The sequence below is a fragment of the Suricata suricatta genome, chromosome 17, assembly GCF_006229205.1.
Source record: "Suricata suricatta isolate VVHF042 chromosome 17, meerkat_22Aug2017_6uvM2_HiC, whole genome shotgun sequence".
NCBI lineage: Eukaryota > Metazoa > Chordata > Mammalia > Carnivora > Herpestidae > Suricata > Suricata suricatta.
The window spans coordinates 43,709,952-43,724,878 of record NC_043716.1 but is presented as its reverse complement, the minus strand read 5'-3'; the positions used below and the strand labels follow the sequence as shown (position 1 = coordinate 43,724,878).

Here is a 14,927-nt window from a genome sequence, read left to right as displayed (position 1 = left end):
TATTGGGGCCTGTGAGGAAGTCGCAGGTGCACGGTCGCTGCATCACCTCCACTCGGGAGTAGCCGAAGAGTTCACAGAAGCCGTCATTGCAGTAAATGATGGCACAGTTCTCCATCTGAGCATTGGCGATCAGGAACTTCCGACCTGGGGTGGGATGTGGGAAACCCATGGCAACCAAGGTTGGGCAGTAGGGAGGGAAAGATCAAAGGGATTGTTGGCAGCAGTGAGGGGGTATCTAGACGGGGGAGCAGAGGAGTGACCAGAATGAAGGAGAGAAGTGAGGTCTGGTGGGGGTGGGAGTCATGGGGAGAACGTCATGGGACTCTTGAAAGTAATGAGGGGGGGTGGTTGGGTTAGGGGATCAAAACAGTGACCAGAGGAGTTAGGGAGGAAGAGTCAGGCCTGGGGATGGTGGGAAGACCAGGGCAGTAATGGGGTCAGTGAGGGGGGAAAGAGGCCAGAGGCTTTCTGGAGTCAGCACAGGGAGTCAGGAAGAAGAGCAGGGATGTGACCAGATGGGGCCCAGGTCTGAGGAGAGCTCTTAGAAAGACTAGGGTGACTATAGCCAGGAGGCAAAAAAGAAGGAGTCAAGGAAACTTCCGGAGGAAGTGTGCGGGGGTGGGGGGTGTCCGGAGGAAGCAGGAGGTGATAGAAGGGAAAGGCAGCGCTTGGGGTACCAAGAAATCAACTCGGCAGGAGGGTGGGGCTGCAGTCTGCCCCTCCTGCTTCAAGAGAGAGAGAGAGAGTGGCATTGAGGCAAGTGGAGATCCCTGGAACGGAAAGTGTCCAGGGACATTAAAGCATTCAACATCAGTCCCCGCTTCCCCTTCTCCATTCCAAGTAAGTAAAGGGGTTTCGCCACTCCTGCCACCGAATCAGAACTTTGGATCGTTCCCCCCACCTCAACGCACAGACTCACTCTGGCCCTCGAATTTGCGGATGATGGTGTCCAGGTACGTGTTTTGGGGCGCGACGTGGCCCCTGCGGACAGGCATCTTTTGGCCTCGGCCTCTCCCCGGAGCCACCAGTGCCCCGGCTCCCTGCGCCTCTGTCTGTCCACGGGCTCAGCGGCGTCCGGTTCCGGGTGGGCGCCTCCTCCGGGGAGGGCCGCGGGGCTCCGTGCCCCGCCTGCCCGCCTGCGTCTCTCCTCCGCTTCCCTGCACAGCCCTCCCAGGCCCGCCGCTGCAGCACCTCACTCCCGGTGCTCCCGCCCCGGAGCTGTCCGCGCCGCGGTGCTGAAAGAAGCCGAGCGCGGCGGCGGGGCGGGGTTCGCGGGGCGGGGGCAACCTCTCCCCGACCCGACGGGGCAGAGGCGGAGCCCTGACTCCTAATGGATGGAGCTGGGCAGAAGTGCTGCGCCAGGAATGGGGTCACAGCTTATCTCAGGAGCTTCTTTCTGGTCTTGTCCCACTGGCCAATGGCCTTCACCCCGCTCGGACCTTCTCCCAATACCGATACCGAAGGGCAGTCAGGACGTTGCTGGGCCAAGTCTTTCAGGTGGGAGGTGAGGAGAGGGGGAGCAGGAGGAGTTGTTTTAGCCCTCTTAATGCGCGACCTTGCCAAGTGCCCAATCCCAGTGTCCATGTTTGCCTAAGTGGCAAGCTTAACATGGCTGGCCCTGGGAGAATGAGGTAGGAGTGCATATGAAGGTATACAAAAAAATATGCAGTAGGGTACCTTCTTCTGAGGCCTGAGAGCTCTTAGCACACAGGCACAGCTTGGGAGGAGAATAGATTTAAAACCACCTATTAGCAAGTGACCACTGATAGAAGTGTCTGAGTACTGACTGAAAATGAATACACTAGAAGAGCAGACAGGGATGGGGTGAGGTTTATTGAAAGAGGTTTCTTGGAGAAGAGAGAAAGGGATCACTGTTCACTGAGCTTTCGGTGGTCTTGGAACTTTGTAGAGGGTCCAAAGACCAGTTTTGAGTCAGGCCTTGGAAGGCAAACATTCAAATATGGCCTATACCTTAGGCAAAGGCCAATGGTGGAATCAGTGTAAAGGGACTGAGCTGGGGCATAGGAGAGGTGAAGTTTGGACAAAAGGGAAATTGATAAGACCCTCAGATGCCATTTTGAACATCTAGATATAATTGCTGAACAACCAAGTTCTTGAGCAGTTAGACACAAAGGAAACATTCCAGTGAAAGAAATTTTACAATGGCAGGTGGGGAAGAGAGAATGGACAAAAAGTCTCAGTGAGGTTTTCGCTGGACTCCAGATGAGAGGCTTGCAGTTCTGGGCTAGGTGTGCCTTTGCCATGCAGAGCCACAATGCCTGATGGGGGCCTGGCTGGCCACTGTGGCTGGAGAATGGGAGGGCTGCAAGTGTAGTCTCCTAGTGGGGCCAAGTTGTCCTGATTGCCCCTTGTGTGGGGGTGCAGGATGGCTGTGGAGGGAAGGTGAGGCTGTTTCTCATGAGCTCAGAGCAGGATGCTGAGCTCTGAGAAGGGACAAAGGCAGTAGGATACTTATTTATTCACTTTCTCATTCAAACAGTGTCCATGTCTCCACTATGTTTTACGTATGGCCTGTGCCACCTAAAGATGTTATGCAGGAGCACATTCCTGATGGGTGCCCTGCCCTTACAGAGCTAACAGCTAATAATGGGAACAAATAAGGATAGCACAGCACAGCAAAGAAGAGCAGTGACAGCGACAGAGGCATCAAACAAGAGTGCTACGGAGCCTGGATTTGTAGCAGCTCTGGGCTCAGCCAGAACTCAAAAAGACTTCTCGAAACCTGTGCAGAGATTGGGTCCATGGAGATCGCAGCCCAGCCTCTCTCTTCCCCTGAACCTTTGACCTCTGGGGTCAGATCCTTAATCTAGAGAGAGCCAGTCTTGTCTTTTGGCCACCCTCTCACCAACTCACCTGTAGCCCTGGTGTCTCCTCTCTGTGGTTACTGGCTATGATGATACCTGCCTAAAGGCTCCCCTAATCGCTGACAGGCACTAATTTTTAGGCTCTTCAAGAGCCCCTTGGGGCTTAGTCCAAATGCAGTAGGACTGCATTATATATTGAATGTGGCATATATTGGATGTGGCATCCCGGTTGTGGGTGGACCAAGGATGGAAAGAAGGGCTAGAAGAGGAAGGAGCAGAGGCCTTCTCTGTCTCGTCTCAAGCTTGTCCCAAACTTGTCCCTAGAGTACGCATTTCCCAAATGTCTTCCTATAGCCCTCTCCATCCCATTTTCCCCTCCCTCACTGAGACTGGAAAGGTGTTATTTGCCCTGTGTGCTTGGTCCCCAGGGCAACAGGCCAGGCAGCAGGTGTGTGTGTTGAACAAGGCCATCTCCGGAGCAGAGTGGCTGGAGATGAGCTTTGTTTAAATATTAAAGAAGTCAATCATTAATCAAGCCTGGCTTGGTGCCCAGCTACCCACTGTCTCCATTTGGGAGGGCCTGGACTGGGGCAGGGAGGGCCGTGGGGCAGTTTGCATCTCAGGCAGCTGACAAGCAGCTTTTGGGGCTGCATTATGCAGCCCAACACAGGGTAGGCCAGAGGATGGGCAGAAAGATATGCTGGATATAGTATACAGAGCACAGGGCTCATGAACCAGGCACCAATGATTTGTACAGAATGTCCAGTTTTACTTGAATGCATTTTATAAGTGTCCTGTTTCTATCCAGAGAGGATATTCCTTGGGCACTGCAGTCCTGGCCCAGCCCCACAGTTGGGCTCCTGAAGAAAACAAGGCTGTGCGAAGAACAGTTTGGGGTATGAATTGGGGTGGTTGCTAAATTGGAGAGACATAGTCACTGGGTCACTAAAACCATGGTCCCTGAGCCCCTAGGGGAAGGAGGTTGGTTTGGAACCCAGGGCATATATGGAATCACACTGAGTCAGTAGCCTGTACACATGGCTTCACATACATGAGTTCCATACACACAATTACAAACCTTCATGTACCCAGACTTGCCACAGCTGCACCCAATTGCAGTTGGACACTATGCAAGCTGTCCCCTCCCCAGCCCCCCAGTGCTCTCTGCCTTGACCACCCTCCTCTTGCCTTCTAGCCTTACCAGTCATACTGGTGTCTAGTCCCAGCTCCACCATTCAGCTCTCCTCCACGGAGGCTTCTTGTTGTGCTGTGTGAAAATTCGAATGATCAGGCTGATTGAGCACAGCATCAGGATGAGGCAGGGGCCCAGCAGGATCCACTGTCTTTGGGCTACTAGGCGGGGCTCCATGGATATGCCCAGGAAGTAGGCCTTGGGCTGTGCCTCGAGTGCACTGGAGTCCTGCAAACTGGTGTTCTGTGTCTTGGTGTTCTGGGACAGTGACCTTTTTTCCAGAGAGTACAACCTGCAGGCCAGCAGTAGGGCCACCAGGAATATGACAAAGCTGAGGGCCAGCAGCACCCACTGCCCAGATTTGACCTGGTCAGCATCCAGCTCCAGACTCAGAAATGTCACCTTGTCTGTGTATTTTTCTGTGGAAGACATGGGAGTCTTGTAGAGCAGGGAGAACGAGGGAGGGAGCCCTGGGGTGCCCTGTGGAAATCAGAGCACCTGACTGCCACTGGCCTCCTCCCTCAGCCTCAGGCATCTATCTTCCAAGCCATAGTTGAGGGCATTGCCCTGGAAGGAGGGTGAGAAGGAGTAGAAGGGAAAGAAGTAGATGGGTACAGATAGGGCTATGTCCCCATGGTGCCCAGTGGTGACTCTGTGCAAGGGTTGGGAGGAAAGAAGTCCATCCTGTGCTCAGATGCCTACCTGGCAGTCTAGCTGAACAGTGTGCAAGGAAGCAACTGAACCAGTGGCTGGGGCGTGGGGCTGTGGTCTTGGCCAAGGCTGCATCAGGTGCAGACAGGGTCATGCAGCAACAATGCTGTGCTTGTTCAAGCCAGGTAATAGGCTAGGTGTTAAGTCTGGACTAGGGTAGGGACTGGCCCAGGGCAGGCTAGAGTAGGGCTTGGCGCTAGACTAGAGCTGGCACCAGGGTCAGATTATCAAACCTTCAAAGGAACAGCTGAAGTCTGGCCAGCCCAGGATCTCCCCCTGCCGCACATTCTCAGTGACCAGCCAGTTCAAGAGTGGCTTAAAGTAAGTCATGAGGGCCTTTGCAGACACTTCGGTCTGCCTGGTTATTTTCTGCAGGACTTCTGGCCAAGGCTTGCTTGATCCCAGCTTTAGAACATCCCTGGAAGAGAAGATACAGCTGTGAGGCTGTGTAGGGGCATCAGCTGGTGCTGCTGGGACCCCTCAGTGTGCCCAACCCTGGCCATAGGGCTTTGCTAGCCAGACTTCCCATAGAGCTCAGCTCAGTGGATAAAATCACAAGCTCTGAAATAAGAACCTGGGTTTGAATCCTGTGGGACTTTGGATAAGTAACGTAACTTTTCTGAGTCTCAGTTACCATATTCATAAAATGGAGATAATAACAATACATACCTCCTAAGGTTGGTATGATGATTAAATAAACACAATGCTGGAAGCATAGTAGACAGGCAATACATGTTAGCTGCTTATTATTATTATTTATTATTATTATTATTATTACCACTACTGTGTTGGCTTTCACACTCATGGGGGGGGGGGGTACAGAGTGTGTGAAGCCAGAGCTCTGGGCTTCTCCACCCCAGGCCCCTGTGGAGGCAGTGGTAGGCATATATTGATCCTTCCTGTGTCACCAGATGGCCATGAGAGAGATGGGGTCTAGAAACCCATAAGTCAGACTGTGGAGTCTAGACTTATAAGAACCAGGTTCAAGACTCAGAAGTGCTACTTATGGGCTGCATGACCTTAGGCAATTGACTCAACCACTCTTAACCTCAGTTTCTTCATCAGTAAAATGGGCCCCCTTAATATCTGCCCTTCACTGTGGTGAGGATTAAGTCACATAATGGCAGTGAAAAAGGGCTTTGTAGCATGCAGAGACTCATACACATCACTTTATAAACAACTGAGAAAGAATGAGAGGAAACTACAGTTTAGTGGATCCTTGACAGAAACTCATGTGTGTGTGGGGGGGGGTATAGCTAAGATCCTAGAGAAATGTAGGCGGAAAGTCATCAAGATTAAAAGAAAAACAAAACAAAACAAAATCCCACAACTAACTTTAGGTCAGAAGATTTTATCAGATGCTGGGCCCTGGGAAAAAGTAGGGATCTGATGGGGGGAAAGTTTGGACCATGGAAAATCCACCTATTTAGAAATAATCCTTCAGGCTCAGAGGCACAAGAAGTTTGACCAAAACACAGTTCATGGCCAATGTGGCCAGCACATGAGACTTGCAAAAGTGGCAGCTGGGCACTTCCTGATGCCCTCAACTCCAAGGTCACAGCAATGAATCCCAAGGACAAGGTCAGGCCCATACTGGCTGGCTGGATAAGGCAAGGACTTTGGGAACTTGGACCAAGTCCACTTCAACTCTCCATTCCCAGCAGAACCAACCCAGAGCAATCACATATAGGAAGATGAGTCAAGTTCCAAGATATATTAGGTAAAAGAGCAGCCAAGAATCTTGTCCTCCCCCTTCTCCTCTGCAAGCACTCACCCCCTACACACAACCTATATTCCACTCTGCTGCTCTCTCAAATCCCAAGAGCTCATGACATCCGCCTTTCTCAAAGCCCTCTCCTCTACGGTCTCCCCAGAAGCTAGGATTCAAGGTCCTAAATCTGGAAGTTAGGGTCTTCCCAGGCCAGGGGGCGTCTGGATGGTGATGTGTGAGGACAGGTGAGCAATGACCAGTGATGATTGGCAGGGCCTCTACATGCTTTGGTGCCAAGTCAGATCCTGGGAGCTTGGTGTGCCCTGAGTGGGGAGGAGGTGGTGGCAAGAATGAGGTCAAATTTCCCACCAATTAAGTGGAATGAAGGTTCAGAGTTAAAAGTGAGTTGATGTATAGGAAACAATGTGTGCTATTTCTTGCACTCCTGCTTTTGGGGACAGAGATCCATCCTTGGTCCTTGGGCATGACCTCCTCACCCTCTTTGCATGTTAACCAAAGCCCTTTCCTACTGCACCATCTCCTTTCCTGTGTTATGATTACTGGTTTATCCTGCAGCCCGTTGCCCAGGCTGGTTGGCATGTGCACAAGTAAATGCTTGCTGAGTGAATAAGTGGTGGGGAGCCAGAGACATGAATGCGGAGAGCAGAGAAGGCTCTTATGTTCCACACATTCAGAAAAGCTCAAACATGGGCAGTTGGCTACAATAAACCCCTGTAGTGTGAAAAGATGGAAAAGCAAACAGACTAGGTTGATAATCGGCATGGGAGGTGGAGGCCTCCCTGGGAGCCACGCCAGGGGGTCAGCCCTGCAACTCCATCTGGCCTTCTGGTTCTGACAAACTGCTCAGTGGCATCACAAATATGCTCATTAAATCTGCAAAGGAGACTAAATGATGTGGCTATGTTAATCCTCTGGGAGACAGGAATAAAATTCAAGATGACCTTGACCAATTGGGGAAATAGACCCACTAAAATGGGTAGAAAATTGGTGGGAAAAAGACCATATCAGTGGGTGGGCTTTGCATCTAAGTGGTTGAAGCACTCATCTTGGAAACAAGAGACCTAGGTCTAACCTCACCAGACCTATATCCCTTGATTGGTAGGAGCAACAGTGTGAATGGTGACATGTTCTAGAGTCAGCTCAGCACTCAAAGCAGGATTTTGCCACTTGCTAGATGAGTGATGTGCAAGCATAACCTCTCTCTTAGCTTGAGTTTCAGTATTTGTGTAATGTGGCTAATCATGTCCACTTTGCAAGTTATGAGCTGCTAACGTGAAACCTTGTAAGAGCGCTCCTCAGAGAGCCCAGCTTGTACTTGTCAATGCTTCCCACCATCAGGTCAGCGTCCCACCCCTCCAGATTTGCTTCAGGATCAAAACCAACCCCACAGAGGCAGGAATGGAAAGTATGGGCTGGATACCAAATGCAGGAGAAAATATCAGGGCTAAGGAGTCAAAGTGGACCACAAGCTGACCAGATCATCACAAAGGTTGGTGTGAAAGCAACCTGGATCAGTCTGGGAGCCAGATGTAGGCACCTCCAAGAAGAAGTGAGAAAAACAGGGTGCACCCAAGGGTGCATCAAATGCTTCTGAGGATCTTGTGCAGAAAGGATAAGGGCATTCAGACGGAGGAGTGAAGATTGAGGCATGACTGGTCTCCCATCTGAGACAGTTTGATTTATTGGCATGTGTGAGTGTATAAGTGTGCAAGTGTGTGCAGGTGCACACGTGGGTGAAGGAGAGAGAGTGTGTGTGTGTGTGTGTGTGTGTGTGTGTGTGTGTGTGTGAGCAGGAGGGGCTAAATAGTCTTTCTGATCAGGAGGGGCCTCACACAAGGAAAGGGGCTTCAATTTCTATAGGAGAGACTGGAGTCTGACATGAGGAAGAACTTCCATTGAACCAGAAGGTCAATGAGGCTCAGCTCAGGGGGCCCAGGGTGGTCTTTTGAGGAGAGGGACCTATGGGCAGGCTTTCAGAAAGGGGCGGGGCAGCTGAGAACAAATCAGGGAGCTTTGTGAGGGAGGAGAGCACTCACTCCAGGAGCTTCCCAGCTATCTTGGAGTTATAGATGTCACACTGGTGCAGCGGTCCTGCATGGCCCGAGGCCTTGCACAGAGCCTCATGGAACTGGAACTGGAGCACTAGGCTGATGAAGTACCTGGGGACAAGGACGGGAGGGCAGGCTGGGGAGCTGGTGTCAGGAATGGGAAGCCCAGAGCCATTTGGAGCCTGGCAGCTCTGATGCGCAATGGTCCAAGGGCCTGACCAGGGCCCAACCTTGCTGGGTGGAAGCTCCTTTGCCAAGGTCTCACCTTGGAGTGGCTGTGGAATATACCCTTCTAAGCCTTCTGAACCAACCCTTGCCTCCTTCTTTCCTGCCCTCCTTTTGGGGACAGCAGAGATGCTTTCAAATATTCCCATCAGCTCCGCCCTCACACGGGATCTGCTCTGAAAGCCCCAAGGTGTGCAGGGCGTGGTCCCCAAGAGGCTGCACAACCCAATGGAGAAGGTTGGCAGGGGGGCAGGGGAACATTCAGATCTAGGGCCTTCCTGGAAATCCTCAGCCTAGTTCCCATGCCCCCAGCCCCCAAGTCCTAGAGCTGGTTCTTCTGGCAGGGCCCAGACCATTACCATATGTAGGGCACGCTAGCAGAAATGTGGAACTTGGCGCCAGGATCAAAGTCATCCTCTGTCCGAGGGATAGGGGGGCACAGGCCCTGGTACTTCAACCTGTGGGGAGAACAGGGGGCTGGTACCATCCAGTTGGGTTCTCAGAGCCTTTTCCTTTGGAAGCACGTGCACAGCTGTCAAAACTGGTGGGCACATGACAATGCATTTTAATAGACTAAATAAATGAATGGGAATCAGAATCAAATAATAGCAGTAGTTAACACTTTCTCTGTGCTAGGAACCGTGCTAAGATCTTCACACAGACCCACTCAACACTGTCCTGTTTCTGGAGACAAAGGAGGAAATGGGCTGCTCAAGGTCTTGCTTGAATCCTAATGATGGGGGATGGTTATAGACCAACAAGGTCACTTCATCTGATAAGAAGTGGCAATAAGAAAATAGAATAGCATCTCTGCGATGTAGTGCTGCTATTACTCCCATCTTACAGATGAGGGAACCAAAGTTTAGAGGTCAGGGAACTGGTGGGAAGTCACAGAACTAGTCACTGGCAGATCCCGTTAACTTTCAAATTCAGATCTGGCCTTGACTCTGAGCTGTGCAACTCTGGGAAAGTTACTGATTGTCACTGAATCTTGTTGTCTCTAAGATGGGGATAAAATGATCCATCTGTGGGATGAGACAAAGCCTGTGAAAAGTTCTCATCGTTTCATCAGTGGCTCACTGGTTGCCCCTGAGCCATCCTCTGGGGCCGACAGAGAGTCAGGAGTCTCCTCTCCCAGTCAACAGAGGCTTCCTTATTCAGGGCCAGGAAGTTGTCACCTCTCTCCCTTTACCCCTGATTTCCTTCATAAGTGGTTGTAATTACAGTTGACCCCGGGAGGAAAAGGGCCCCTGCAGGTACCCCAGATGGCTCGTGGGGGTACCTTGGAGAAGTACAAGGTCAAGACTCTGCCAACCCCACCAGTGAGGCCTGGGCCTGAATTTGGGGTGAGGGTGGGAGGGTGAGTGAATAAAGAGAGGAGCACCCAACTTTGCCACTCTTGCATTGCTGTGTGACCACAGGCTGGTCACACATTCTTCTTCAATGAATGACCATGGGATGTTGTACAAGTTCAAAGAAACATGAGGGGCCTGGTGTAGAGCTGGAAGCACCTTGCTGGTCACCCCAAACCATGCTGTGGCCAGCAGACTCAAGCAGGTCTGAGGCCTGGTGGAGATGGAGAAGCCTGGCCATGGGTGTTCATTATCCAATCAGCCAGTGGTTGGTGATGGGATGTGACATAGATGCCCCTCCCTCAATAGTGGTGCTGCCTGACTGCTGGTGGGTGGGCTCTTTTGGCAACCAGTTCTGACCTTGGACATGCCTGAGGATGCTAAGCCAGAGGCAGCTGTGAGAGTGTGTTATAACAGCAGGAAAGGGGGCAGTGAGCTTGTCTCTCTCCCATGGGGGCTCTTTCCATGAAGGAGAAAGAGCTTAGGCCACCAAACACTCTTCTGCCAGCCCTACTGGTGGGAATAGAAAGGGAGAGGAGAAGGAGGTGGACCTGCCTGGTGGTCAATGTTTTGTTCTTGGAGGAGCCCAGATGCACCCTTGTGTGATCTTCCCAGCTACCCAGGAGCACGCAGGGCCACTGCCAGAGTCCCTAGAGACCCAGTGCTTGTGCTGGATTCAATGTGAGGTCTCATAATTGCAGGTGCTGGCCCTATCCACTTCAGTAAGGATGCTTTTGTCAGGTGATAGCAAACAGCCAATACTACCCCAGGGCATCCCCAGGGGCCCCCAGTCACCAGCGTGGCACACCTAGTTCTCCCCTCTGAGAAGAGGCAGCAGCATCCGCTGGCAATGGGCAGCGCCCTTAAGGCTGACCAGAGACCCCCGCCCACAGCAAGGATGGGAAGGGGCAGAGAGCCCAGGACAGCTGTCCTCCCTACCTGAGGTTCCTCCACTCCTGGTTGTAGACGTTCTCCTGGATGGTGCCATCAAAGACTTTCCAGCGAAACAGGTCCATCAGGTAGGCGAAAGGGATGAAGGCAATCTCCAGGGCGATGCCCATCAGGAAATTGACCTCCTCCTCTGGGTAAGGTGAGGCAGTCAGTTGGTGGCTCCTGGTTTTCCCTCCCTTCAGCCCTGCCTGGGGAGCCCCGGCTGCAGCCTCAGGCTCAGCTGCCCCTCTATGGTCCTCTTGGCCCCCATCACCTGAGTCCTGGTGCTGGTGGCTGAGCAGGCCTCTATTGAGCAGGTGTTTGTGGGAGGAGGCCGAAAGGGTAACCATCGACCCCATGGCCTCTTCAAAGGCTGGGTTGGCACCTGCGAGGAAGATCACAGAGAGGTTCTTGTACTGCAAGAAGTACTGGATATGGCCCATCTGGTGGAAGATGGAGAGCAGGTCTTCTATGGTCACCTCGGTGCATTTCTTTATCCTAGGGTTAAAGGGCAGGGGTCAAGGGGCAGGGGGAGGCCCTGGGAGAAGGGGAGATTTCTCCATTCAGACTCCATTAAGGGATTGGGGCAGATGGGCTAGAGGCCAGCAGGGTCTTGGGTACTGTCCTTTCTCACTCCAGGTCCCCCTCACTCACGTTGCCAGCTCACATCCCCCTCTGCTGCCTGGCTCTGGCCCTGTCTACCCCTTGCATGCCTCCTAAGACAGGCAGATAGGTGGAGAGTGGAACCAGTGAAGGAAGAGTGAGGGAGGTTGAACCTGAAGTCCTTGCCTTGTAGAAATCCCAGGCAGAGGCGTGGCACTCCACATCACGCCCATCCGTTGGCCTTTCCATCACTGAAGTTTTCCAGAAGTTGGGAGGGGTGGAGAGCAGCCCCAGGTGGGTGAAGAATTTTTCAGCCTCTTCAAACATTTTCAAGGGCTTGCAGCGCTGTGGGGGAGAAGGGGTACTTGGGGCCCTGCCTAGGGGTATAGAACTGGCAGGGGCAGACGGACGCTGAGCACTGACCTGGCTTTTCATGATCTTTGTGACATCCTCAGGGGGCTTCTTTGGGAAGGGCAGGACCAGGTCTAGGATGTTGACCCAAGACTGAGCCCACATGTTGCCTGAAAGGAGAAGAGGGGCTCAGAGGAGGCAGAACATCGTTTCTCCCTTTATTGAGTGTCAGCGACCAGCCAGGGCTTTACCTAGGAGGTGGGCAGGGATGGGCCCCCTCTGGTCAATTAGCTCTGGCCCATAGTGGTGGTGTAGGGCCCGGTGCACATAAACGTGCAGGTTCAGGTAGAGTGGCTGCAGCTCCTGGTACAGCTGCTCCAGGTCATGTTTCAGGGTGTCAGACTCATACTTGGACTGCTACAAGGCCCCCATGTTTTTGTAACCTAGGACAGGAAAGGGGGCTCAGAGGCAGTCACCCCCCACCCTTCCTTCAGCCCTGGCCTAGCAGGCAGGAGACCCAGACACTTTCTGGGGAAGCCAGTTGGCCTCCCTGGTCCTCACAGTCTTCATCTGCCAAATGGGAAGTGTGCCTCCCAAGGTTACTGTTCCCATTGGATAAGATCAGGGGTGGAAAAGGATTTAACAAAATATATACTCGATGCTCCTCACCATGCCTGGTTGGATAGGGCTTGGATAAGGCCCTGGTCTTCACATCCACCTTGAGCCCCACCTGTCCAAGCCCTCAGGCCACCCTGGCTCCTTCCAGATCCTCTCAAACACTGGTTTGTCCCATCGTGGTGCCTGAGAGTCTCTTTCATCTCTTGCTTGCCTTCTTTCAGGCCTTGGGGAAGTGTCTCCAAGCCTCCTCTCTCACTCGTCCTGAGGTGTGCATCTGCACAAATCTTGTCTGTGTCCCAGACAGTAAGCCCTACATAGTAGGGCAGGCTCCTTTTCTGTCTTTTCACCTACGCATTCTTAGAACCTCTCCAGGACCTGGCACATAGTAGGTGCTTAAGCAATGTTTGTGGACCAATGGCGAATGAACCGCCTTTGCTTCCCCCAGCTGTGGGGCTCAGGGTCCCCATCTCCAGGTCCTGCTATTGCCTTTACCCTCTGAAGCCTCTGCTTGGCCCTTCCCAAGCACTGCCCTGGGACCTGTGCAGTGTGCCATGGGATGGGTTGGACTGGCCAGGTCGGAGGTTGGGGGCCTCACCGTTGAGGTTTGCAGCCTTGTTGCTAAGCTGCACATAGCACTCGAAGATGTTGCAGAGCTGATGACCCACAGCATCCCGCCAGTCCTGCCATGCCCACAGCAGCTCCTTCTGGTCCCGGGAGGTGGCCATGACTTCTGGCCCAGAAAAGGAGCCAAGGTGGGATGCCCCCCAACTCCTGCCTGCCCTCTTCTCTCACCTGCCTTAGGCAGATCCCCCACTTCCCAACAAGTGAGTACACCTGGGGCAGGGAGGACAACAGGGGGTCAGGGTGGGCTTGTGGAAAGGGCTGATGCTAAAGACTCTAGGGTTGGATGGGGCCAGGCTTGGGTGCTCACCAGGCTCCAGGGGTTGGCAGGGTCCCTCATTCAAGCACATCTGGGCCATGCTGTATGTCGTCTCCATGTAGGCCAGAAGCTCATTGTACTGGGGGCAGGTGTCACCTAGGGCAGGCCTGTGCCCTTGGGCCCACCCCCAGTGGTAGCCCCTCTAGCTGGAAGGGCCAAGCCTGTCTGAGGTATCTTCCCTCCAGCCGCCATTTCCCTTCTCCCCCAGAAGAAGCTCTGGTCCTTCCTGACAACCTCCCTCCTGCCCGGATGCTCTGGCTTCACACCCAGCCAGCCCAGCCACCCCTGGGGTGGGGACCATATGCCTGGAGACGTGGGGGCTCCGTCCATCACCTCCCAGAGCTCGTCCTGGGGTAGGGCCGCCTTGTCTATGTTCTGCAGCTTGCTCAGCATGCGCTTCACGGCTGGGTCCTGGAACCTGGAGATCTTAAACAGGTGGGCTTGGGTGCCAAAGTACAGCATGTGCTGGGACCTCTCTGAGTCTTTGTGCAGCTGGAATGAGGGTCACCTTATTTGTCTTGGGAAAGTTGGTGGAGGGGGCAAGAGCCACAGCCCCCCAACGTCCTCCCACAGCCCACTTAAATCACTGAATCACAGAATTACTGAAGAGTTGCTAAGAGGGAGAAGGGAAGGAGCCTGGGTCCTTAAAAGCAAGGAGGTGATATTTACAAAGGGGAAAGAAACAAGAGATTCTTGCCCAGAGAGCTTTTTTAGGCCACCAAGAGCAGCTTGCAGCCTGCTTTGACACGTCCTTTAGGGATAGTCCTTCTTTCCTCTAGCTCTGGACAGGGGGCAGAAGGTGTGGTTTTCCCATCCCCATGAGATCCCTGAACAGAGCAAGAGCAGGGGGAACTGGGGTTGAGGCGGTACCACACCATCTCCTCCTGATTTTTCTTGGTGATGTTGGTGACATAGTTCCAGGTGGCCTCCATGAACTGGTTCCACACAACCTGGGCAGTGTGCTCATAAAACTGCAGGAACACCTTTGCCATGGTCTCATTGTAGAACTTGTCTGTGGAGAAGGAGGTGGGCACCATACTGTCCTGGGAGGGGCCTGCCAGGCCAGGAAGCATGTCTGCTTCCATGCTCCTTCAGGTCCCAGCCCCACCTAAGTTCTGATCATCCACAGTCATGAGCCATGGCAAGAGTTGTCCATAACAGAGGAGGACAAATAGGGAAGGTCCATGGCAAGTCCATCTTGTGCCCATGACCAAGAGAACAGCAGAGCCGAATGAGGCTACGGGCCAATCACGGTCCAGCTCCATACTGTGACATCAGGGGCTGAAGGGTCAGCTGTGGAATGTTAGAACTGAAAAGCCCCCACCCACCTTCTGATCCAACTGTTCCTATTTTACAGGTGAGGAGACTGAGGTCAACCCATGTGACCTCATGGTTCACAC

At 53.0% G+C, this 14,927-nt stretch overlaps 1 protein-coding gene across 1 annotated transcript; it reads right to left on the bottom strand.

Annotated features, from left to right (window-relative positions):
- Nucleotides 1-1,828: 1,828 nt before the first annotated feature.
- On the bottom strand, nt 1,829-13,946 carry LOC115282212 (angiotensin-converting enzyme-like protein Ace3). The gene is made up of 10 exons (XM_029928115.1): nt 13,519-13,946; nt 12,042-12,139; nt 11,792-11,963; nt 11,290-11,400; nt 11,025-11,166; nt 9,093-9,191; nt 8,497-8,619; nt 4,962-5,146; nt 4,027-4,436; nt 1,829-2,390 (listed from the first exon to the last, which is right to left on the bottom strand). Exons 1-9 carry the CDS (start codon nt 13,583-13,585, stop codon nt 4,042-4,044), a joined length of 1,392 nt encoding a protein of 463 aa, XP_029783975.1. The 5' UTR covers nt 13,586-13,946; the 3' UTR covers nt 1,829-2,390; nt 4,027-4,041.
- Between the last annotated feature and the right edge of the window lie 981 nt (nt 13,947-14,927).

Coding starts and splice junctions, on each gene's coding strand:
- LOC115282212 (XM_029928115.1), bottom strand. CDS start 13,585: ATGGAGACGACATACAGCATGGCCCAGATGTGCTTGAATGAGGGACCC. Junction 9,192..11,024: donor CAGGAGTGGAGGAACCTCAG/GTAGGGAGGACA, acceptor TTCTCCCCACAG/GTTGAAGTACCAGGGCCTGT. Junction 5,147..8,496: donor ATAGCTGGGAAGCTCCTGGA/GTGAGTGCTCTC, acceptor CTTCTCTTCCAG/GGATGTTCTAAAGCTGGGAT.